General features: G+C 45.5%; 1 protein-coding gene across 5 annotated transcripts in view; it reads right to left on the reverse strand.

Annotated features, from left to right (window-relative positions):
- Window positions 1–26,036, reverse strand: part of LOC142584670 (uncharacterized) — a 67,619-nt gene that overhangs the window by 14,447 nt on the left and 27,136 nt on the right. For 4 of the 5 annotated variants that reach the window (XM_075694842.1, XM_075694841.1, XM_075694845.1 and 1 more), the window contains one exon: window positions 17,147–17,207. The exons of the other annotated variant lie outside the window; for it this stretch is intronic. In XM_075694842.1, coding sequence (XP_075550957.1) covers window positions 17,147–17,207 — 61 coding nt within the window. The remainder of the gene's footprint in view (window positions 1–17,146; window positions 17,208–26,036) is intronic. 5 annotated transcript variants of the gene reach the window in all.

Consider the following 26,036-nt stretch of genomic DNA (forward strand, 5'->3'; position numbering starts at 1 on the left):
AGCTGCGTGAAGCTTGGCTGGCGAAACTTAGAACCAGCAAACAGCCATCGGCTACAACTCGGATATGCAGCAAGCACAGACGTGAGGAAGATTTCTGCTACGGCGCCGGGACTGCGATGTTCGGTGAGTAGCAGAAAACGCGCACTGAGACACTCGCCCGTGCCCGCTGCCCGGCTAATGTCAGGAGGGTTTGGTCTGTGAACTTGTCTATGAACGTGTCATTGATGCTAGACACTGGCAAGTTCACTGGAACGGAACAGGAGCGGTAAGGCGCATATTTAAAAAAGGCACTGCATATGGTCATGTTTGTGTTATGAATTAATGCACTGGATTACGAAAAAGAAGCAGAGGGAAATCGCACACTGAGAAGATCAATAAACATACAGTGCAACGCAACTTGAGAAATAATATTGAAATGTCCAAGAATTTAGAAGACAAAAAAAGATTGAATCATCGCGACGTCTTGACAGTGGCCGTAGGCGTTGCAGTCTCTATAACAAACTTATTTTTGAACAGCTCTGACAGTGTGAATGCAACAATGGTCGCTAGTGCGCTGTCAAATGCTCATATGCTGCGGCCTAAAGCTCACGGAACGGTGCGAAAATGTGCTCACAGCGAAAGCAAAACATTTTGCGCGGACATGCATGCAGACGCACAGTCGGTCGCTGCGAACCCGTGCGATCACTGCATTGAGGCTTCATTCTGTTATGCCCCATTTGGTTATGTGGACAGCTCACTATAAGAACATATTTCGCATAGTTTACTCTCAGCCTACCTTTCATGCAAGAAGCCAGTTCGGGAGAGTCAGTTTGAGATTAGGAACTTGACCTTGCTGTTATTTTGTGGCCCAGTTTAGGCGACTACAGCAAAGTGCAGGACGAGCTCGCACCTGCTGTATCGGCCAATAGCCGGAAATGAGGCACGCATGTGGGTTCCGCAAAGAGGGGACGCGGGCAACACTCAAGCATGAAGATGAAAGTTGGGGGGGGTGCTTGAGGTCACCACCACCGCTAATGCCCATGCAGTTCCCAAATTTCCCGTCGACCGTCTCGGTCACGGAAATTGGGCGACGCGACGCTGCCCAGCCGGTTGTATGTTTGGCATCCGCGTGCGCCTTCTAAGAATGCCCGTGAAGATGGCGGTGGCTTTAAACCACTTAGCCGGCTATGGCCGATGAATGCTTTTGTGTGCGATTGCCATCGGGTCCCAATTATGGTGTTTGTATTTCAAGTGAACCGGCACACAGCGGGAGACAGATTTCTCAGTACTGGCAGGGTAGCCCGCTGTCCGGCGGATAAGCAGTCAATAATCTGTGATTTCACGGAACATTCTCGGCAGCTTGCATGGCGGCCGTTTGCAGGTGAAAAGAGGGAAGACATCAGGGGCCGATACTCGCAGCCCAACGTAGGGGAGAGGGAGGTGGCACGTGTCTTCGAAAAATCCTATCCCCTGGCGTGTTCTAAAGAGTGCCAATGTTTCCACCAATGCCGTGTGCGGCACGAAGGTGGTTGTGCTATTGGTTACAATGATGTGAATTCGCATGTGTGATTGGCTGGTTTGCAAATCCTTTGTACAACTGAGGGCTTAAAACGTCATCTTTGGTTGTGTGAGGGGGAGCGGAGCTTCGAACTTGGACTCTGACAGACGCCTCGGCGTTTGAATAAAACGTCACTTCGTCGGACAACGGCTCTTCCTTCGCGCTGCCACCGTGCACTGGAATCATCGAGGGGCGCCGACTTCGGACCTTCAACACCTTCCCTCCTTGACTAGCGTTGAAGCTACCAGAGGACAAAGGGAAAGGAAATTAACTGGGAGACTCCATCACGGAGACCGCGCGCAGTGGCGTTCACTGTACGTATTCGGTAAAGAGATAGCATCTGTAAACGATTCTATGCTTTCAGTTTGCCCAAGATTATTATATCGATAGTCATAAACTTCCCTCATTTTGAGAGTACCTACATAAATGTTTAGCAGGGCTGCCGCATGGTGTTCTTATTGAGCGCTGTAAGCGAAACCTATGAGAAGCGCGCTGCGTGATCCCTCGTACTACACAAGGGAGGTGCTTCCGATGGATGGCAACTCCCTAACTCCTCACCCCGAATAAGCACCACAAAAAGAACTGAAATTTCAAACCAAACGTTGTTTCCCCTGCTGGCAGGAGCTGCACTCCAAGACTGAGGGTTGACGTATGTTTGCAAGTGTGCCTACGTACATGTGTCTGTGCTCCGACATCGCTCGTAGTGACACGCAACTTCGATAATTATTCAAGGCAACATCTGTTATTTTTTGTAATTTGTTGCTTCAATAGACGAGTTAAAGTTTAGAGAAATAGCAAAACACACAAACAGAATGTCTGCGTGTTTTTTGTTTTACTTCACACCGCAGCAAGAGAGACGTACTCAGTTTCGTATGCGTGTTGCCAAGTCGTGCAGTCGCGCACGCAATCATGCTCTTTATCCGCTTGCGTCTACCTCAGTATTCACGTAGCACTGACTTATACCTCTAGTCAGGTGTTCTCATGCACAATGTGCAGAATCATTCGCTGCGCGAAACAAGACAAACGCAACAGTTTGCACGCAACACCGTCAGTGGAAGTGCGCCACGCAGCAAAAAAGCTAGAAAGAAAAGGAAAGAAGGTGGGGTCCATGATGTATGCATCATGTGATCTTCGAGAGTATGTGGGCGGTGAAGCTCGCCTTCTGAAATCATTGGTTCACAGCACTGAAATATTTACGTCTCGGCTATTAATGAACTAATTTGAAAAATTCTTGCCGTAGAATGCTCCCTAAAGGGCACGTAATAATTTTCAGCATATAACCAGAATTTTCTATGTGGCCTGGTGAGGGGCCCGTTAACAATGCATGTGCTGGGACTACCTGCCGAAGGGCAAGTCTGTGTTTTCCTTTAGTTTCAGAGAGGAAGCCATGCCTCATCAGCTGCCTCCAGCAAGTGTTGTAGACTTCCACACTCAAATTCTGTGACATATCAACGTCTACTGGTGTCATTGCAGAAAACCTAAAGGGAAAAAGACATCTTCAAGTAATTAACAAGCCACTACACTTTGGCAGAAGGCAGAAGTTTGTTACCTCTATAGCTCTCACACAATTTAAGAAAATTATGGACCTAACCGTCCGAGTAGTTTAAGCAGGCATGTCAACCCTTATGCAGTTTTTAGGCACCGCTTCATGAAAAATTCACCGATGATTATGATGCTCCCTAATGCGAAATTTGAGTGCAGCTCTATACTTGTTTTCATTTTTCAGATAGGGCACGGCAGCTGGCCGCAGGGGCACATGGATAACCCTTTTGTATTCATCGTGCAGATAGCCGCAGGTCATGGCCCCGATGAAACACCAAGCCTACAGATGGACAACACGCAGGCTGCGCATCCGCTTCCGGACCGCTACACCACCGAGCCAGTGCCGCTGGCATTGCACAGCAACAGCCCACACTATCGACATACTTCTTCGACCACTCCGAGCGCCAGTCCAAGGTTCAACTTGACGTTGGTGGCGCATCAATCGCTTCGTGCTATAAGAAGGGGTGACACATTTCCGCGGGCCATAGGGCACGGCAGCTGGCCACAGGGGCACATGGATAACCCTTTTGTATTCATCGTGCAGATAGCCGCAACCCTGCTGCTGATAGCCGCAGGTCATGGCCCCGATGAAACACCAAGCCTACAGATGGACAACACGCAGGCTGCGCATCCGCTTCCGGACCGCTACACCACCGAGCCAGTCCCGCTGGCATTGCACAGCAACAGCCCGCACTATCGACATACTTCTTCACCACTACGAGCGCCAGTCCAAGGTTCAACTCGACGTTGGTGGCGCATCAATTGCTTCGTGCTATAACAAGGGGCGACACATTTCCGCGGGCCATAGGGCACGGCAGCTGGCCACAGGGGCGCATGGATAACCCTTTTGTATTCATCATGCAGGTAAGAAAGCACTTTAAAGATTGCATGCATTCGAACGTGCTTTGTTTAGTTGTGCTGCCGTGCCCTGGGCTGCTGTGTGAACTAATCTTTGACATAGTAGATCTCGTCAAATTATTGCTACTAGCTGGAGATATCGAAACAAACCCGGGTCCTGATACACCCGAAATTTCGCGGCAACTACAACAAATCCTGAAGGATTTAAAAGAAATTAAGGAACAGTGTTTAACCGCAATAGACAAGAAACTAGAGCTACTTGCAAGCCTAGACAAAAAGATTTCCTCTTGCGCGGAGAAGGTAACTAAACTAAAGAAAGTCGTTTCAACGCTGGAACTAAGACTAGACGACCTTGAAAACCGCTCCAGACGATCCAATCTAATTGTGTATGGTGTGTCAGAAGAGGAAAAGGAAAATGAAGAAACATTACAACTTACAGTAAATGAAAAAATTGTCAAAAATGTCCCGAAACTCGAAGCTGTAAGTATCGAACGTATTTAGATTAGGCAGGCCGGATACCACTAAAACAAGACCAATAATTTTTAAACCTCTCGACTTTAGAGACAAAACTAAAATCTGGAGAAACTGTTTCAAGCTAAAGGGGTCAAGTTTTTCGATCTCCGAAGATTTTTCGCCTCGCGTACGAGACTTAAGAAGGAAGTTATGGAATTCTGCTAAACCAAGGAAAGAATCCAGAGATAAAATTAATCTAATTTATGACAAACTACGAATCAATGGCGAAATGTTCTACTGGGACGAAGAAAATAATAATGTAGCTCCTTTGAAACCAGGTTCCGTCAATCCTGATCCAAAAAACCAGCAACACGGCCCTCAAAGCCTACGTTCACGCCGAACTTGATATCCGACTTATCCTTCTTGAACATAAATGCCCGTTGCATATTAAAAAAAACGGATTCCCTTGAAGCCTTGATTTGTGCATATGAACCTGACTTTCTAACACTAACAGAAACCTGGCTAACAGCCAATATTAAAGATGTTGAGATAGCCCCTGCCAACTGCGCTATCATCCGGGAAGACCGGACAACATGAGGCGGTGGCGTGGCCATTCTAGCAAAGAAAGAAATCCCGTTTTTAATGTTACCGGATGTCGCGGGCGTTGAGGCTATCTTTTGTAAACTGCGCTTCGCACCTTACACTGTTGTCGTAGGCTGCGTCTATCGCAGTCCTTCTTCCGGTCACGACAATATGCGCCGATTGCATGAATATACTGAGCAATATGCATCAGGGTCCAGACTAGTAATCACAGGTGATTTTAACGTTCCTGAAGTGAACTGGCAAACAATGCAGCATCATTCACCCTGTGCGGATGTGTTACTTGACTTTATGTTATCGTTCAACCTTACACAAATTGTAACTGAACCTACACGTGTACAGGGATCCAGCTGTTCCATACTAGATCTAATATTCCTCAGCAATCACTTCATAAATGACGAAACAAGATTAAGCTTACTAGATGGTATTTCGGATCATAAAATTACCCATTGCACTATACCCCTTCATGACAGCATTACCCCTCAGCAAATCATCACTTACCCCGACTATAGTAAAGCTAACGACACTAGTATACTTGATTGTCTGATTAATGAATACCACTCGTTTTTGCAACTTTCCCGTAACAGCACTACAGACATCGATACATTGTGGCTTGCATTTTCAGTCATTATATCTCATTGTATAACCAATTACATACCAACTAGAAAAAAGAAACTTACTAGGCGTAATCCATGGATAACGCGTGACGTTATACATGCGAAACGTAAAGTAAACCGAATGCGAAAATTGCTGAAAACTAACTCATTAAAATTTATGCGTGAAAATCTCAGCGCAGCTATCCAACTTATGAAATCTAAAATTAAGACAGCCAAACAGTTCTAATTTACTAATACACTCACAAACTTTTTGAAAACTGCTCCCCAAAGTTCTGGAGCTACATTAACCAAAAGAATCGTAACGACAACGAAGCCTCAAATGAAGAGAACGGGTACTCTGCTAAATTGCTTAACGACTACTTCTGCTCTGTTTTCACTGAGGACAATGGCACACTACCACAAGCAGGCTTCTCTAGAAATAAGCCACTAGAGCCACTCACACTAACCGAAACAGGCATACTTAACCTACTGCTTAACTTAGACCCAAAGAAATCACCAGGACCTGATAATATTCCAAATGAATTCCTTCACAGGTATGCTGAGTGGATGGCCAAGTACTTATCAAGAATTTTTAACAAATCAATCTCCTCAGGTACCCTCCCTAAGGATTGGAAAACAGCTAAAGTGGAACCAATTCATAAATCAGGAAGTAAAACAGAACCCGCTAACTACAGACCAATCTCACTAACATGCACTGTTTGTCAACTACTAGAACACATGATCTTAAAGCACATAATCAAACACCTTGAACAAAAAGAAACACTAACAGATTGTCAGCATGGTTTTTGCAAAGGAGTTTCCACAGTCACACAACTAATTGAGCTTGTCCACAATGTATCGCTAAGTATTGACCAACAGAAACAAATCGATCTAATCTTTCTAGATTTTTCAAAAGCTTTCGATCGCGTAACACATAAGAAATTAATTTATAAACTCGAACTTACCTTGGGAAAGGGCCTTATTCTGAACTGGATCAAAGACTACCTTACTAACCGCACTCAGTTTGTAGAAGTTAACCAGCAATATTCCATGAAATCTAGCGTAAGATCCGGAGTTCCACAAGGAATTGTTCTGGCTCCAGTTTTATTTCTCATATACATTAATGATCTGCCTTCTAATATTCCAGTCAATGTTAGACTTTTTGCTGACGATTGTGTTCTGTATCAGGTAATGAATTCTCATAATGACCATGTGGCCTTGAACGACACTTTGTCACTTGTGTACAAATGGTGTAACGAATGGCAAATGACTTTAAATATTAAAAAATCAGCTATTTTATCAATTACTAGAAAAAAGCTCGCATCAGAATTTAACTACACTATAAATAACGCCACACTTAACAAAGTGAAGGAGTACAAGTACCTTGGCTTAACATTAACACACGATTTCAGGTGGGAGCGCCATGTTAACAACGTTACCTCGACCGCACAAAAAAAAATTGTTTTTCCTGAACAGACGTCTTAGACTAGCACCCCCAAACACAAAACTACTAGCATATAACACATTTGTCAGATCTGTATTAGAGTATTCTAACGCTGTTTGGTTTCCTTTCGCCAAAGAACTCATTAACAAACTAGAAGCAATTCAAAGGAAGGCACTAAGATATATTTACAACAAACATAGGTTAACAGACTCACCCACAGAATTGCTAAAACAGGCCGGTATACTGACCTTACAAAAACGAGCCAAGCTTGCACGATTAAAATTTATGTATCAACTTATTCATAATGAATTGAAAATAGACAGTTCCAAATACTTATCTTTAGCACAAACACGACTCACCCGACATAAACACTCACTATCATTAAACGAACACCCATTTCATACGGAAAGTCATAAGCATTCGTTTTTCCCTTTAATGACACGTGAATGGAATAAGCTGGACCCTAGTATTACAGACAGCCCATCGTTAACTACTTTTTTGACATTAGCCGAAGATGAATTGCGTGCTTCACAATTAAGACATAGCTGTGTCACCATTTATTTTTGTGCCATATAATTTCATTAGATTGTGTACATAATCACAATTTCTTTAATGACACCTTAAACGTATCTTGTGGTTTACTACCTCTTGTGTATACCTCACTTTTATAACTTGTATTACTTGCCATTACTGAGTACTATTGTTTATTTATGCAAATTGTTTACTTCTTTTCCTGTCGTAATTATTGCTTACCACCATTGATATTTGACAGATTACCTCATTACCCCTTGTTACTCTTAAATTTAATGCTATGTATTATTGTGTAATTTATGCCTACCATCTTGTTCACCTTTGTAAATTTTCTACCTTTTGATTGCCAGTTTTTTTTTTTTCGTAACATTATTACAGTGTATAACGTTACTTTTCTGCCTACTACATTGTCTGCCTCTGCTAACTGCATGTCTAATATGTGTAATCTTATTATTGCACTAATTATTATTGTTATACTGCAAGATAACTATGTATGCCCTTCCTGTTATGATCCCTGATGGGATCGACAGTATGAATAAATGAATAAATTTCGCTATATACTGTCTGGTGCGGCACATTGCAAGCGGTAACGTGTGGTGCGACTGCCTCACCAATCGGGAGATCACGAGAGGCAGCACGCGGGTGATGCACGGGCACGATTCATGGCAGCCGCCACAGGCAGACCTCCACTCGAGCATGGATTTGTTTCCATATATGGTATGTGTGGACGCACTTACCACATGCCTTATCGATGCCGTCGTCAGTGAACAGACGACAGCGCATTACTTTGGTGCCATCTCACAGCGGTTGTCACCACAGAGCTTGTCTTGCGCAGCACTACACTTCTCATGCTTTTGCCATACCCTCCTCCTCGCACTCTCTTTGCTAACTTTCTTTCATCCTTAGCTGTGCTCATTCACTCAGTAATGCCGAGGACGCCTACGCTCAACGCAGGAATGGGCACTTAAGAGCTGTGCTCTAAAAACCTTGGTATAAGTCTGCACATTGTGTTGAGTATATCATTTGTTGTACTTATTCTCTGGCTTATTTCCCTGCTAACACCCTTCAACCTCCGAGGCAGCACTTCGGACACACTTATTAGGACCGAAGTAGGGAAGCCGGCTGCAACCAGCCGCAATTCTTGCAAGTGAAAGCTCTCTTCCATCGTGTGTTAGCAAGACTTCACGAGCGCATACTGAAGAAATATCGTCACTATAGCCCTTTTCACAAGTTTTGAGTTTGCGAAATCAAACAGGAGTAAATCTTTTCACACTCGTGGGCTACATTGCCAGCAAAAATGTCGCTCGCCTAGAATCATACGGATATCTTAAAAATGCAGGTGCATGTTTGATGGTAGTTCGCAAGTTAAGCCTTTTCCGTGCTGTCTGAACGAGAATGAAACCAAACCTGCATCATGAGATGCAGTCACAAAACTTTTTAAAACCACAAGTAAATCTTCAACGTATCTAAAAATCTTGAGGATCGTGTTTGTCTCATCACTCTCTAAAATACGGTCGGAAAAAAAATGTTGCATAAAACAGGAGCGACACACGAGCCGATTCAAATCCCCTTTCTTATACACGAACAGTTCATCATTAAATTAAACTAAAATGCTGCCAAGGTAAAACTCTAAGAGTGACATAAGACTGCCAATGGACAGGCTGGAAGTGTTAATAAAATCTATGCCACCATGACCCTCAATGCAATGTTTTATTTACGCAAGACAGAAGTTGATTATGCAGTATGGAATAAAGAGGTCCTCTACGTCAATATGAAATCCGTGGCCAATGTCCTGTCTGCTACTAAGGAAATCAATGACTTGAGCAGAGTCCTTAGCGAAAAATGGGTCAACAGAACCAATCTTGTTAAAGTCCTTTAACAAACACTGACTGACACAAAGCAGCCAGGTGTTGTGCTTGGTTACAATGGATGTAAATGGCATATCGGGTTTATGCGTTTTAACCACGAGGAACACTTCTAAGCTAGTGTGCCTACATTTGCTAACAGATTTTGCGAGGGACTACAAGTTCAGTTTTTTTGCACATGGCTGCAGGTGATTAAAGGAGCACAGCTTATCGATGAAAAATGGAACAGGTTCGCACTTGCCCTTCCATCGCGCTTCGCGCGTGCCGCAGCTTGGGAACACGCACCTGCTAGGCGAGAGCCGGGGATTACTGGCACGCGAATTGCTGGAACCATATTCCACAAAAGAAAAAAGGTGATGCCCGTGTCAGTGTCCCGTAGGCCTTATTGCACAATAAGAAGTATTAATTTTTAGATTCACTATGGTGATTTGTCATTTTTTTTTTGGTCATGATGGCATGTCCTGTCGGTTCGCACAAAGATAACATTGTTAAGCTTTTTTTTTTTACATATGTAGTGCATGTCAGCCATGTATCCAGGGGGGGGGGGTGAAATTAAGCGGCCATAACACCACCCTCCCGTCCCCGCCTACGCCACTAATCCTCAAACACATCCCTAAAGTGCCCCCAAATAAATCTTGAGACTTGACAGCTATTCAGTGGTCAACATTTTGCTGCTTTTCACTCCTACTGAATGGCGCTAGTTATTGGCTTCACCTGGGGTGTGAAGGCCAGTTTTATCATCAATTCAGTGACCGTGTGACTAACTCGAGAAGCGTTCAGTTGCTCAGCTATTCAACAGTCACACGCATCCTTGTTGCTTCGTTAGTTCAACCTTCTTCATTTAGACTGATCCAGGGACCAGGAAAGGGATTCTGTTCGTAGTCAGCTGGTCTCTATGCTTGAGGAACGAGTTGCAGCCGGAGAAAACGCCAGTTGAGTTTAACTTTTCCTTTTTCTTCATTATTTCCTCGAGTAGTGGCTCGCTGCGACGCTAGCAGATCCTCGGAACCATATACCTGCGATATGGGTTAGATAACCTAGAAAATGAAATAATGCGAAACAGCGTCCATTACCAAACCCTGCAATAACTGCTAAACCCATAAGCGATATGACTTGTCATCCGTTACCTCGTCTGGTTTTTCCCTAATTGTACAGCACTTTCGTGCAAAATTGGCAACTGGAAACAAGAGTTGCTAGAAGTTGAGAAATTAAGCTATCTACTAAGGGAGAGAGCAGAGGCCACAGCCAAACAGAAATGAAAAGCAAAAATTAACAAATTTGACATATGTTTCTGAATAATATTGATACATGCATATTGCGTGTTTCTTGCGGACGATGCACGCGGGCACCCCGACGAAGACGACGAACGCTCTCTGGCTCTTGAGCCACCAAAATGTTATGCGAACGAAGGATTAAGAACTGCAGACTATTTACAAAGTATATTTATAAAGGATGACTGCAGCGCTGGCCAGTTCAGCCGACAGCTTGAGAGTCTGAGAGCATTCGTTGTCTTCGTCAGGGCGCCCACGTGCATCGTCCACAACACGCAATATGCATGCAACAAAAACATCATCATCAGCAGCAGCATCAGCCTGGTTGCACCCACTGCAGGACAAAGGCCTCTCCCATACTTGTCCAACAACCCCGGTCATGTACTAATTGTGGCCATGTCGTCCCTGCAAACTTCGTAATCTCATCCGCCCACCTAACTTTCTGCCACCCCCTGCTACGCTTCCCTTCCCTTGGAATCCAGTCCATAACCCTTAATGACCAGACCATGGTTACCTTCCCTCCTCATTACATGTCCTGCCCATGCCCATATCTTTTTCTTGATTTCAACTAAGATGTCATTAACTCACATTTGTTCCCTCACCCAATCTGCTCTTTTCTTATCCCTTAACGTTACACCCATCATTCTCCTTTCCATAGCTCGTTCCGTCGTCCTCAATTGAAGTAGAACCATTTTCGTAAGCCTCCAGGTTTCTGCCCCGTACGTGAGTACTGGTAAGACGCAGCTGTTATAAACTTTTCTCTAAAGGGATAATGGTAACCTGATCTTCATGATCTGAGAATGCCTGCCAAACGCACCCCAGCCCATTCTTATTCTTCTGATTATTTCAGTCTCATGATCCGGATACGCAGCCACTACCTGTCCTAAGTAGATGTATTCCCTTACCACTTCCAGTGCCTCGCTGCCTATTGTAAATTGCTGTTCTCTTCCGAGACTGTTAAGCATTTAGTTTTCTGCAGATTAATTTTCAGACCCACTCTTCTGCTTTGCCTCTCCAGGTCAGTGAGCATGCATTGCAATTGGTCCCCTGAGTTACTAAGCAAGGCAATATCATCAGCGAATCGCAAGTTACTAAGGTATTCTCCATTAACTTTTATCCCCAATTCTTCCCAATCCAGGTCTCTGAATACCTCCTGTAAACACGCTGTGAACAGCATTGGAGAGATCGTATCTCCCTGCCTAAGGCCTTTCTTTATTGGGATTTTGTTGCTTTCTTTATGGAGGACTACGGTGGCTGTGGAGCCGCTATAGATATCTTTCAGTATTTTTACATACGGCTCGTCTACACCCTGATTCCACAATGCCTCCATGGCTGCAGAGGTTTTGACTGAATCAAACGCTTTCTCGTAATCAATGAAAGCTATATATAAGGGTTGGTTATATTCCGCACATTTCTCTATCACCTGATTGATAGTGTGAATATGGTCTATTGTTGAGAAGCCTTTACGGAATCCTGCCTGGTCCTTTGGTTGACGGAAGTCTAAGGTGTTCCTGGTTCTATTTGCGATTACCTTAGTAAATACATTGTAGGCAACTGACAGTAAGCTGATCGGTCTATAATTTTTCAAGTCTTTGGCGTCCTTTTCCTTATGGATTAAGATTATGTTAGCGTTCTTCCAAGATTCTGGTATGCTCGAGGTCATGAGGCATTGCGTATACAGGGTGGCCAGTTTCTCTAGAACAATCTGCCCACCTTCCTTCCACAAATCTGCTGTTACCTGATCCTCCCCAGCTGCCTTCCCCCTTTGCACAGCTCCCAAGGCTTTCTGTACTTCTTCCGGCATTACCTGTAGGATTTCGAATTCCTCTAGACTATTCTCTCTTCCATTATTGTCGTGGGTGCCACTGGTACTGTATAAATCTCTATAGAACTCTTCAGCCACTTGAACTGACTTTTAGGCTTGCTTTTAGGCACTGCTTTTAGGCTTCCTCCATTCCCGAGAGCATGTTCAATTCTACCCATATTATTCTTCCTTATGTCAGCTGTCTTACGCTTGTTGATTAACTTCGAAAGTTCTGCCAGTTCTATTCCAGCTGTAGGGTTAGGCTTTCATACATTGACGTTTCTTGATCAGATCTTTCGTATCCTGCGATAGCTTACTGGTATCCTGTCTAGCGGAGTTATCACCGACTTCTATTGCACACTCCTTAATGATGCCCACAAGATTGTCGTTCATTGCTTCAACACTAAAGTCCTCGTCCTGAGTTAAAGCCGAATACCTGTTCTGTAGCTTGATCTGGAATTCCTCTATTTTCCCTCTTACTGCTAGCTCATTGATCGGCTTCTTATGTACCAGTTTCTTCCGTTCCCTCCTCAGGTCTAGGCTAATTCGAGTTCTTACCATCCTATGGTCACTGCAGCGCACCTTGCTGAGCACGTCCACATCTTGTATGATGCCAGGGTTAGCGCAGAGTATGAGGTTTATTTCATTTAGTCTCACCATTCCGGCTCCTCCACGTCCACTTTCGGCTATCCCACTTGCGGATGAAGGTATTCATTATCCGCATATTATTCTGTTCTGCAAACTCTACTAATAACTCTACCGTGCTATTCCTAGTGCCTATGCCATATTCCCCCACTGCCTTGTCTCCAGCCTGCTTCTTGCCTACCTTGGCATTGAAGTCGCCCATCAGTATAGTGTATTTTGTTTTCACTCTACCCATCGCCGATTCCACGACTTCATAGAAGCTTTCGACTTCCTGGTCATCATGACTGGAGGTAGGGGCGTAGACCTGTACAACCTTCATTTTGTACCTGTTATTAACAAGACCTGCCACACTCTCGTTAATGCTATAGAATTCCTGTATGTTACCAGCTATATTCTTATTAATCAGGAATCCGACTCCTAGTTCTCGTCTCTCCGCTAAGCCCCAGTAGCACAGGACGTGCCCGCTTTTTAGCACTGTATATGCTTCTTTTGGCCTCCTAACTTCACTGAGCCCTATTATATCCCGTTTACTGCCCTCTAATTCCTCCAATAGCACTGCTAGACTCGCCTCACTAGATATCGTTCTAGCGTTAAACGTTGCCAGGTTCATATTCCAATGGCGGCCTGTCCGGAGCCAGGGATTCTTAGCACCCTCTGCAGCGTCACAGATCTGACCGCCACCGTGGTCAGTTGCTTCGCAGCTGCTGGGGACTGAGGGCCGGGGTTTGATTGTTGTGTTCATATAGGAGGTTGTGGCCAAGTACTGCACCAGGGTGGCCAATCCTGCTCTGGTGAGGGAGTGCGTTACCGGTTCTGGTCACCGGGATCAGGCCACACTCCAGGCCTGTTTATGCAATTTTATCAACACGCGGATTTTTTTTTTATTAGTCCGGTGGAAAATTGCGCGGCACCGGGATTCGAACCACGGACCTCTTGCACGTGAGGCGGGTGTTCTACCTCTACGCCACCGCTGCTGCACCAGAACAACAAACAATATGATGTCGATGGTGGACACATTGTTGAATGCGCTGTCCGCGATCCCTTTGAGTATGTGGCCGACTTTCTCTTGGTTGGAGAATACGCCAGTATCGAGGGGGTTGGAGAATACGCCAGTATCGAGGGGATTGGTAACCGTAACGTACATTGTTGTCGGAGTCACAGGAGTAGAAGGTGACGAGCTGTCGTCAACGGAAGCTATGGCAGAGAGCTTCCGTATGGCGGTGCGGCCACTGCGGAGCTCCATGGCGAGGATGGGGAATGGCACCCTCCACCAAAATCTAACGTGAACAAAGGATTAAGAAGTGGAGACTATTTACAAAGGATAACTGCAGTGCTGGCCAGTTCAGCCGACAGCTCAAGAGCCAGAGAGCGTTCGTCGTCTTTGTCGGGGTGCCCGCGTGCATCGTCCACAAGAAACATGCAATATGCATGTATCAATATTTATGCACCAACATTTTTTTATTTAAAGATCTCAGTGCCCTTCCACTCTGTGAAGAAGGATAACCAGTGCAGGTGTGTATATGGGTCCCTTAATGGTGAACTGCACCTCCGCCGCGGGTCGGCCCGGCATCGCACTATCTTCGGGATCAGCCCATGTATGGGGAGTGCTTAACGCCTGCTTCACCTCCGCCGCAGGTCGGACGGGCATTGCGCTATCTTTGGGATTGGCCCACGTATGGCGAGTGCTGAACGCCTGCTTCACCTCTGCCGCGGGTCGGACTGGCATTGCGCTATCTTCGGGATCAGCTCACGTATGGAGAGTGCTTAACGCCTGCTTCACCTCTGCTGCGGGTCGGACTGGCATTGCGCTATCTTCGGGATCAGCTCACGTATGGAGAGTGCTTAACGCCTGCTTCACCTCTGCCACGGGTCGGACCGGCATTGCGCTTCTGCAGGATCGGCCCGTCACGTATGGGAAGTGCTTAATGCCTGCTTCACCTCCGCCATGGATTGGCCCGGCATGGCACTATTTTCGGCATCAGCCCATGTATGGGGAGTGCTTAACGCCTGCTTCACCTCCGCCGCGGGTTGGATCGGTATTCCACTATCTTCGGGATAGGCCCACGTAGGGGTGCTTAACGCCTGCTTCACCTCCGCCACGGGTCGGGCTTGTATTGCACTATCTTTGGGATCAGCCCACGTATGGGGAGTGCTTAAAGGGAAACTGAAGAGTCTGTCGAATTCCATAAGATGCTCATCTACGGATGCGAGAGCCTTTTGCCGCGCCTCGTGGACATCCTGTACCACCTATGTATGTCCAAATAAACTGAATTGAATTGGATTGAATTATAAAACATGCAGGTAAAATTTTGGGGGGGATTTTTCACTTAGGAGTGACGTAATCGCTGGTTAAAATTGCACTGTCACTCCGCCCCCCGTCGAACGTCGCGCGCTGCTGCTGACGATGCTAGCGGAGACTGGAAACTGCGGCGTAGTGACGTCAACACTGGTGTTCCATTTCTTCGCAGTCTCCACAGCCGTGCCTGACCGTGCTTGTTTCTGCGTGCGTGCCATCATAAGCTGCTTGGCTCGACCCTGCATTCCTCTGTGTCTATGTAGAGTGGTAGTTAACGTGCGCACCATCAATTGAAATGGTGGGCCGACAATGCCAGCGTTCCGTGCAGCCTACGGGTTGTACGAAAACCAGCGGCCGCGACAATGTTTTCTATTACTTCCCACAAGACAAGAAGCTTTCAGCTAAGTGGGAGGCTGCTGTGAAGCGAAAAAAATTCAAGTGCTCAAGAACAACAGTGCTGTGCTCTAACTACTTCCGTGACGATGATTACTACCAGAGTTTAATAGTAATGCGTTTACCAGAAAGCTTGCCTTCGTGCATAGTGTTCGCCGCCAGCGTTTCCCAGTAAACATTACAGTTACATAAGCTGCAGTTGTCAGGAAGCATAAAAAGCAGTCAGGAATTTTCGACTGCTATTGTGTTCCACTCTTAAGGTGAAGCTTAAGCGTCCTCGAAATTTTTCATTTCTTTTCTGCAGGTTTAAGCACTTTTATAGCGAATGGTAGCCATTATTCATATCTGTTCTATTCATATTTGCATAGATAAGTTACCCCCCCTCCCCCAAAAACAAATCCTTGGTACTTGCCTGGTGCACGTGATTGTTTTGTGCATGTCAATCCTGTTTGTATAAAATATAGGTGTTTCTGTGTAATAAATTCAGTTGCAAGTTAGCGCTCTTTCTGTGCCTTCTTTTTGCTTAGTTTTGCTGCACCAAGACCACATTTCAAGTTATGTTATCAGATAGTCACTTCAGTGTTAATTTTAGTACTCAGAATCTTCAATGTATTCGACACAAACAAATATAAATTTCAAAACATGTACAATAGAAAGTTTTGGCAAGGAAGTCGCACTGCCATAAACACAGCCTTCAGCCAAGATAAGCCAAAGATGAATGCACTGTGAGCATGGCTTACATCACCAGTCGATTTTTTTTTTATGTGCTCAATGGTTCAAACAGCTTTTTCTTCAATGATCTGGAATGCCCGAATAAACGAGTTATGATTGTCGAAGCTTTACTGTAGTGGCTCTCTTACTCATGGTCAAATCAAACAGGATAACATTCAATTCGTTATTTGAAAGTTGGGAAAGAAATTGAAACAAAGGCTAATATCAAACATGCAATCACACACTGCACCGCACTTGTAATAGGGAAGCAGTACAGTACAGCAAAGGCATATCTTGCAAAGGAGATTGCAGAAGTGGTACGGAAAGAAAGAGATAGGACAGGAATGACGTTCACTAGCAACTCAGTTTATTTTGAAAAAACCAACATGTGTGAATTCACACGGTCAGTGTGAATTGGCGCACACAAGAAAACTTAAAAGTAAAACTTACAAAATAAGTGGAAGGCACACTGAGTTTTTAGCTACAAGAGAGGAAGTCCCGGTCCATCAGACGTCCTGACTGGTATGAGCAGCTCTGCCCTCCCCCCCCCTGCAAAATATGTGCAGCACAGCAATGTGCAGCAAGAGCAGGCAGACTCACATTCTCGATGAGCTTTGTCAGGTTGTCCTTTGCCAGCTGCCGTCCCTCCTCGGATTCTGGACTGGAAGGCAATGGAGACTCGTTGCTACACGCGCACAGGCGCCTGTCAGCTGCTGCTCACCACTGGTGAGCCTAGTGCCCACGAGTCTGCTGGTGTTGCAATACCGTAAGAATGACATGCAATTTTACATGAATTTCTCTAAATTTTATGTTGGTGGCCTTAAACATTTTTTTTCACATTACAGTGCAGTCTACTTATAATGATATCGAGAAGAACAAAAAATCGGATCATTTTAACCAATCACTGCTACATCTCGACAACCATTTAAAAAGAAACAATACTGAACACATATTTGATGCTTTGAAACCAAATTTGCCTTTTGCACTAAAAATAAACGTTGTAGAAAGTAGGCAGTGAAAAATAAGACATTTATACCTCTAAACAGCGTGTTAAGCATTAGGCAAGCTGAAATAGTCTGAAAGCTGCACTTGCTTTCACGGAAGTATCAGGTTCATAACTGTGGCATGCATCGTGTCCAGCTGCTGCGCAAACACTGGCAGCAAAATTTTAGCTTGCATCAAATCAATGAGCAACTCGATCGGGGTCGGTGTCAAACATAGGCCATTGACAATCTCGTCGTCCCTGCCACTGCTGTCATCGCCTCCGTTGCCGTCGGTCGTGACAACAATCACCCCATCGAATATGTCTTCGCAGAACAAGGCAGTACAATACGCACTCAGAAGCTCCTCCAGCAAAGCACCCACCACTTGTTTCATTGTCAGTAGGTCAGTAGCGACGTGCTCCCAGAACTCGGTAATGGCAGTGGCTTCCACTGTGTTGGGTTAACTGTCATGGGGTGTTTCGCCCTGGCACACAAAGCCCATCTTTTCAGTTGATTGGCATGGCCCCTGGTTGCAGCTGTCATGATAGTGGCACTCTTGCGTGGGCATGTACTTCTCGGAGTCTTGCAAAATTTGCAGCTTTGTCTTTTCACTTTGGGCTTTGTCGGCTCCATCTTTGATCTTCTATTAAGAGGCTGTCCGCTGCTTCGGGGCTGCCTCCGTAGCGCATTTTCGCACTTGCCGAGAGAGTGTAGGAAGGGCAGGCACCATTGTCTTTTGCTTCTTTTACCACCTCTCTCTCTCTCTCTCTTCATGCCTGGAGCATAGTACCATAGCATATCAGAGCATGATCACGGGCGACGCTGATGATGATGATCTGTGACCATTCCCTTTGTAATGGGCGAGTAAACTGCTGCCCTGGTCTGAATAAATAAATGCAATAGAAAAATAAGAAGAGTAAATGCACAAGCGTAGCATGCACTTTGACATCACCTATTCATTGTTCACAGTACGACCTATCTGCACACGAGCAACCACCACTCACTCTGCAAGGCAGTCACTGCCACTGCCGCTGTCAGGGCCCCGGTGCCCTCCCCATCTGCACGAAGACCTAGCATGGTCGGGAGCGCTGCCTCCTCCTGCGGGGATGTTTGCGGACTCGCATATCGCCTGATCATGTGTTTTATGTCCTCATCTGCCTTGCCATGAGCCCTACACAATGCGCATTCAACAGTAGTGTCGAAGTACTTGTGGTAAGTTAGAGACCTCAGGGCTCCTGCCCACGCCTCAATCAACAGGCTGCCACTGACGCTGTTGTCGTATATTGGCTCCGGGCAGATGTCCATTTTCCAGGCACCATATTCTGAAACTATCACTTTCAGCAATAGTATCAGCTTGGCCACACTTTCACCATCAACGTGCGCTGATTGGCTGTTGTAGCAAAATCGGATGAGCTGATTAGCTGGTTGAGAGCTACGTCATCCAATTTTTGCTCAACCAACCAATCAGCGTGTGCCTGATGGCGATATTTCCACAATACTATAGCTGATGACGCCTCAGCGATAGTATCGCAGAAGTGCATTGTTTCAGAATATTTGCCCAGGCTCTGTATTGCTGCAGCGTCGACATTGACAACAGAGGGGCCACGCCTCCGTTTCCTATTTGCATACCTGCTCATCCACCACATTGGCCCATTTTTGCGCATTGTCCGCACACATGGGGTCGCCGAAAAAGCTGACCATCCGGCACAGGTGTTTAAGGCTCTTTAATCAGTGCCTGCTAGAGCAGTTCATACTGATATAATTGAATGTTTTACATGTGAGGCATTCTCTAGCCATCAGCCAGAGTCTGCCATCATACGAAATCTCGCTACGTGCTTCTCTTGCCTCAAAGTTGGACCATCTGAAGTCTCCCTGTATGCCTTCATTCGCGACCCTACCATGGCAGCCTGCTCGTAAATGGCCCCCCAATCCCTGAACCCCCTCCAGCCATTTTCATGTTTGAGGTGTCAGACAGACGACTGCATTAGCAAAGGTAAGCGCAAGGACATGGACCGTTTTCCATGACTCGCAGACTATGAGGAAACGGATAGAGCCACACAGCCCCTGTATGCGGAGGACATTTCCGGCATGCCTCGAAGCCTTGCGTAGATTCTCTTCATGCGCAAGCGTGTATTTGGGCTGAGCACACAGATTTACATGCAAGTACCTATACTCTGCCGCCTGCTGTATGACGTGGCCCCCTGTAAGTGTCAGAGCACTGGTGTCTTCCGTTGAACCGGAGAAGCACAGCACCGCAGACTTTCTGGTGTTGAGTGCAAGTCCAAGCTCCACCATCTTGTTGGCACAAATGTTTATTTGTGTTTGCATTGTGTGCCACTGTCGGCGAGTCATGCAATATCATCGGCAAACACGAACCTGGGTAAGCTCCACTGCTGCCTACATCCTGTGTTGACATATCCGAGGGTAAAGCCCTGCCCAGACGTAAGCAGCTCGCACTCCATCTGTGCTGCATAGAGCATATATAACAGCAGGGGCAACATACATCCTTGTTTTAACTCTCTATTCCTGTCTCGCTCATGCGATTTGACACTGCACATGGTTGTAATAACCTTGTTGTCCATATATTTGGCATATTAATATCCCACAGGTAGTGCAACTGCTCTCGATGAGAAACGTTACTGTGTGCTTTCGCCACATCTAGGAACAGGCCCAGGATTCTTCTTCAAGGGTAGGGGGGGGCAACCCAAGGTAACTTTTCTATGCAAATTAAAGGGACACTAAAGGCAAATATTAAGTCGAGATAAAGTGATAAGTGCTTGAGAATCTGTAAGGCATCAATATTATTGCGAACAGGGCCTTGGTAAAGGAGAAACGGTGGTAAATGCAGGACAACATTAGAGACTCCCCCGGGGCATTCAAGCACTTGCCAGATAACAAAAGCACTCCTCAGTTGAATTCTCTCACTGTACTCAACCACTCGTTGCAAAAAACATCATTGTATTGTATTAGAAGACGATATAAAATGCTACTTATCCAGTTCTATTTCATTTTTGGAAAAAAGAACTAATTGAAATTACTCTCAACGACGACGCGGGGGCTCGAAAAGTTTCGTTTTCGCTACTCTGCGCCGCCCACACTTTCGCGTTTCAGCAGTTTAATGTTTGATGTTTAATGGCGCAAGGGCCAGGTATGGCCAAAGAGCGCCAATCTAGTGATAATGAGTGTCTAATAGAATCTGTGAAGCTAGTGTGACGTGGCTGTAAAGGGGCCTAAAGGATGTTGCTGCACATGGCATAAAATCTACGTGTCGTAAAATTATGGCAATGATTAATGATGTGTACTATCAACACTAAAATGCATTGGGAAAAATGATGCAATATACAAAATATGTGAGATGCTAAAATTGTCTAAGAGCACTACTGCCTCGCCAGAGCCCTTGAACCCAAGGGCCGAGAGGCATGTGCTATACGAAACAACTATCACAGCGCTATCCTCTGGAGAGAGGAGGCGCTACGAACGTATGGGGCTAATTACATGTAACAACATTTTTCAGGAAACCTAGGGCTGCGTTGGTATCAAAGAGCGGTTCTGCACCGAGTAACATAACAGGATGAAGGGGGATGTGCTGCCGGTATGCTAAGGGAAAATGTTTCTTACTTTCATATTCGGCTTCCCGACACTCCAGGAGGACGTGGAGGACGGTCAGCCTCTCCCCGCATCTACCACAGGTTGGAGGCTCACTTCCAGTGAGTAAAAAGTTATGTGTCCTATTCTTAGACGACAGAATAGGACATCTGTCCGGCGTGATTTTGTTACAGGAGGCCAGAAACCTAATTGTGGCTTTATTACGTGCAGCTTATTATTTGTTTCCAGGTCCCACAAGCGTTGCCAGTAGTTTCGCAGTTTCCTTTTTAAGAAAGGCTTCAGGTCTGTGACAGATACTGCAGCGGTAGAATTAACAGCGTGTGATGCAATTGATGTGGCCATCTGGTCCGCTAGAACGTTACCCTGGATGCCCCTATGGCCAGGCACCCAGTATATAATCACATGCTAGTTAGATACATATGCTTTACATAAGACAGACTACAGTTCAATTGTTACAGGATTTTTGTGCTTACAGAACGATATCAAAGACTTCACAACACTTAGGCAGTCCGTATATATAACTGATTCTTTTAGTTTTGATTTCCTTATATGCTTCACGGTCGACAATACTGCATAGGCCTCAGCCGTGAAGATACTAGTTTCCGGATGCAGTAAATCGGATTCTGAGAAGGATGGACCGACGGCTGCATAGGACACCCCGTCGTGCGACTTTGATGCGTCTGTGTAGAATTCCGTGCAGGAATGCTTATGCTGGAGTTCCAGGAAATACATTTGGATTTCAATTTCTGGAGCGTGTTTTGTAACTTGCATGAACGATATATTGCATTGTATCATCTGCCACTCCCCAGGAGGTAGCAGCTTAGCTGGAGGCATTAGGCAATGTCTGAGGAGTGGGACATCCATTTCAGCACTAAGCTCCCTCACACGCAGTGAAAAGGGCCGTCTTACAGTGGGACAATTGTGAAAGAGTGTAGCATCTGTTATATCGTTAACGGTATTGAAACACGGATGTTGATGTTAAGGATTAGAGCGAACTTTTAGAAAACATGTTTGGCTGATGTATGTTCTCTGCAGATGGAGTGGCCACTCATGTGATTCTACATATAGACTTTCAAGGGGACTTGTTCTGAAAGCGCCCGTGGCCAGTCGGATTCCTAGATGGTGAACTGGATCTAGCATCTTTAGTGTGCTCGGGGCTGCAGAATGATAAATCACGGCACCATAGTCCAATCGTGATCGAATGAGGCTTTTGTGAAGATTCATCAAACATTTTTTGTCGCTGCCCCATGTTGTATGGGATAAAATTTTCAGTAAGTTCATTGTTTTTAAGCATTTCACCTTGAGATACCTTATGTGTGGAATAAATGTTAGTTTAGAGTCAAATATGATACCTAAGAACTTGTGCTCTTTGTTCACAGGGATTTGCTGGCCATACATTTTGATATTGGGATCTGCAACGAGCCCTCTCTTTCTTGTGAAAAGCACACAAGAACTTTTGTTCGGGTTCACTTTACATCCATTTTCGTCTGCTCATTTGGACACTTTGTTCAAGCCCTGTTGTACTTGCCTCTCACACAGTGCGAGGTTGCAGGATTTGAAACCTATTTGTATATCATCTAGGTAAACAGAATAAAAAATGGCTGGTGGTAATGAAGCACAAAGGGTGTTCATTTTCACGATAAAGAGCGTGCAGCTAAGCACACCTCCCTGAGGTACACCAGTTTCTTGTATAAAAGGTCGCCACAATACATTGCCGATTTTCACGTGGAAGGTACGTTTGGACAGATAGCTTTCTAGTATGTTTAGCATATTTCCACGGATGCCCATCCCCAACAAGTCTCGCAAGATCCCGTATCGCCACGTTGTGTCGTACGCCTTCTCCATATCGAGGAATATCGATAAGAAGAACTGTTTATGTACAAATGCATCGTGGATATTTGCTTCAATGCGTACAAGATGATCAGTTGTGGACCGCCCTTCTCTGAAGCCACACTGATAGGGATCAAGCATATTGTTCAGTTCAAGGAAATGTATTAGTCTACGATTAATCATTTTTTCGAATAGCTTACAAAGACAACTTGTAAGAGCTATCGGGCGATAACTTGCCGCCAAGGAAGGGACTTTACCCAGCTTCAAGACGGGAAGAACAATAGCTTCCTTCCATGAGGACGGAAGGTACTCGGCAGCCCAGATGGAGTTGAAAAGTGCCAGAAGTGTCATTTTTGTGTCTTCGTGTAAGTTCTTAATCATGTCATAGATGATTCTACCAGCTCCCGGTGCAGAGCTTCTACATGTGCTCAATGCAGCTTTAGGCTCGGCAATATTAAAAGGACGATTATATTGTTCATCCGGACGGCATTTACGATCAAGTGTCTTAGTTCAGCTAATTGTTCATATTTGAGGAATGATTTTGTGTAATGTGTGGAGCTTGATACATGTTCGAAGTGTTCGTCCAGAGCGTTCGCCTGATCCTCCAACGTAGTCCCTTGGTCGTCCACTAAGGGCAGAGGGTGGATTTGTTGCCCCTTTATCTTTTGTACGCCATTCCATACTTTGGACTCTCCCAGCTAGCCCTCCTTGCCTGTCTCCGTGTGCGCCTTTCTTGTGACTTTGCGAGTTTAGATTTTATGAGGTTTTCTGCAGTCGGGGAGCAACGCAGCAAACCCCACGCTTTGTTTTGTTTTTTTTCGTGCCAGTCTGCACTGCTCATTCCACCAGGGTACTCGTCTTTTACAAGAGAGACCTTGTGTTTGGGGAATGAACTTTTCAGCTGCGTCGATTATAAAACAAGTAAAATATGCTACTGCATTGTCTATGTTAAAATCGGTGATAAGATCTCGTGATAAGTAAGTTGATTCTTTAAAATGAATCCATTCGACGGAGGCTAGTTTCCACCAGAGGGTATGTAGGGGGCATTCGTGCTGACGCAATTAATTTAACATTACAGGGAAGTGGTCACTTCCATAGGGATTCTTGATTACATGCCATTACAAGTCCGGGAAAATTGAAGCCGAGCCAAGACAGGTCTATTGATGAATATGAATTATGAATATTATAATAAGTTGACTCCTTCTTGTTGAAGAGGCATGCACCGGAGTTCACAAGAAAATTTTCAATGAAACGACCTCTCGCGTCACATCACGAGTCTCCCCACATGGTGTGGTGGGCATTAAAATCGCCTGCGAGTATGTAAGGGTCCGGAAGCTGATCGACTAGGTTATAAAAATCACTTTTTTCCAGATAAAAATTAGGAGGTATGTATAAGCAACATACATTGATCAATTTATTGAAAAGAATCGCCCGAATTGACACTGCCTCAAGGGGCGTCTGAAGGGCGACATGGTGACAAGCTACAGATTTGTCCACAACTATTGCTACACCGCCAGACAAGGTATTCGCCTCGTTGCGGTCTTTGCAGTATAAGGTGTACTGACGAACAAAGTTTCTTTATGTACACTTAAGATGTGTCTCCTGAACACACAGCACCTTCGGGTTATATTTGTTTAAGAGTTCTTTCATGTCATCGAGGTTGTGGATAAGAGCTCCAACATTCCAGTGTATTATTTGTGTAGCCATATTGTTCGTGTTTTTATACCGTGTCTCAAGAGGAGTTAAGTTGGAGAAATGACTTACGGAGCTGTTTCAGGCCCCATGATTATGGTACGGGTTTTGTCCTTTTTGGAGCGGTCACGAGACTTGCACTGCTCCCGAGGCAATGGATGCGCCTTCTGGCTCGGGGTTGTGTCCATCGACTCTTGGGAGCCACTGGACTTCCGCTCACACGAGCGCGGTGTTTTCAGCTTAGGCCTTGCCTCGAAAAGCAGGGCCTTGAAGGCCACCAACCCAGAGGTCGATGGGCCCTCCTTCAGGGACGGCGCAGCAGCGCTGGCTGCTGGCAAGGCCGCAACCACACTTGTTGTGGGTTGGGCCGGAGCCGGAGTCAGCTGTGACGTTGCCCCCTTGCACGCCGCACCAGCATACCCTGAGGTATGGAAAAATGAAACATGTTTCCGCGCTTCTTGAAATGAGATGTTTTCTTTGATTTTTCATTGTGATTATGTCCTTTTCTTTTTTCCATGTAGGGCAGGTTCGAGAGTATGCTGCATGTCCACCGTCACATTTGGGACAGTGGGGTGTGCCATTACAGTTGTTGGATTCGTGTTCGTGTTCGCCACACTTTGCACAGGTCAATCAGCCACGGCAGCTTTGCGAATCATGGCCATATCTCTGACACTTGAAGCATCTTCGGGGGTTTGGGATGTAAGGCCGGACTCGAAGTTTGGTATATCCTGTTTCTAAGGTTTCTGGTAGAACGCTGGACTCAAAGGTGAGGATGAGATGTTTAGATGGGATATCTTGGTTGTCTCGCTTGATCTTTATTCTTTGCACCTGAATCACACTGCGTTCTTTCCAGCCCTCCAGGAGCTCTTCCTCACTTAGGCTCAACAGATCTTCATCAGAGATGACTCCTTTAGACGTGTTCAGTGATCGGTGGAGGGTAACAGTGATTGTCACATTACGGAATGCTAAGAGATTGGAGAGTTTGCCATGCTGTAGAGTGTCGCGGAGCTCAAGAAGAAGGTCGCCACTGCTTAGTTTCGTCACTTTGTAGCCAGCACCTAGCGTGTCGGTAAAAGGTGAGATAGTTGCGACTGTCTTTTCAGGATCTTGACTGTGTATTACATGGTAGCGGGAGAAAGTTTCTTTGCGCTGGCTGAATAGTTGAGAAGTTTCTTCGGTGCGCTCTCTTTTTGAAAGAGGACGATCAGAAAGGGGGAGGGAATGACGTATTAGCCATGCAGAATTCATTTATTTCAGTAGCTACACCAGCCGCCCACCACCAAGCCCGACAAGGGGACGCCACGAGTCCGGGAGGAAACGCAGGTGCCAGCTGTACGTAGCCACTATAACCTAATATAACATACCCAAGGTTGGATACA

The sequence above is a fragment of the Dermacentor variabilis genome, chromosome 6, assembly GCF_050947875.1.
Source record: "Dermacentor variabilis isolate Ectoservices chromosome 6, ASM5094787v1, whole genome shotgun sequence".
Lineage (NCBI taxonomy): Eukaryota > Metazoa > Arthropoda > Arachnida > Ixodida > Ixodidae > Dermacentor > Dermacentor variabilis.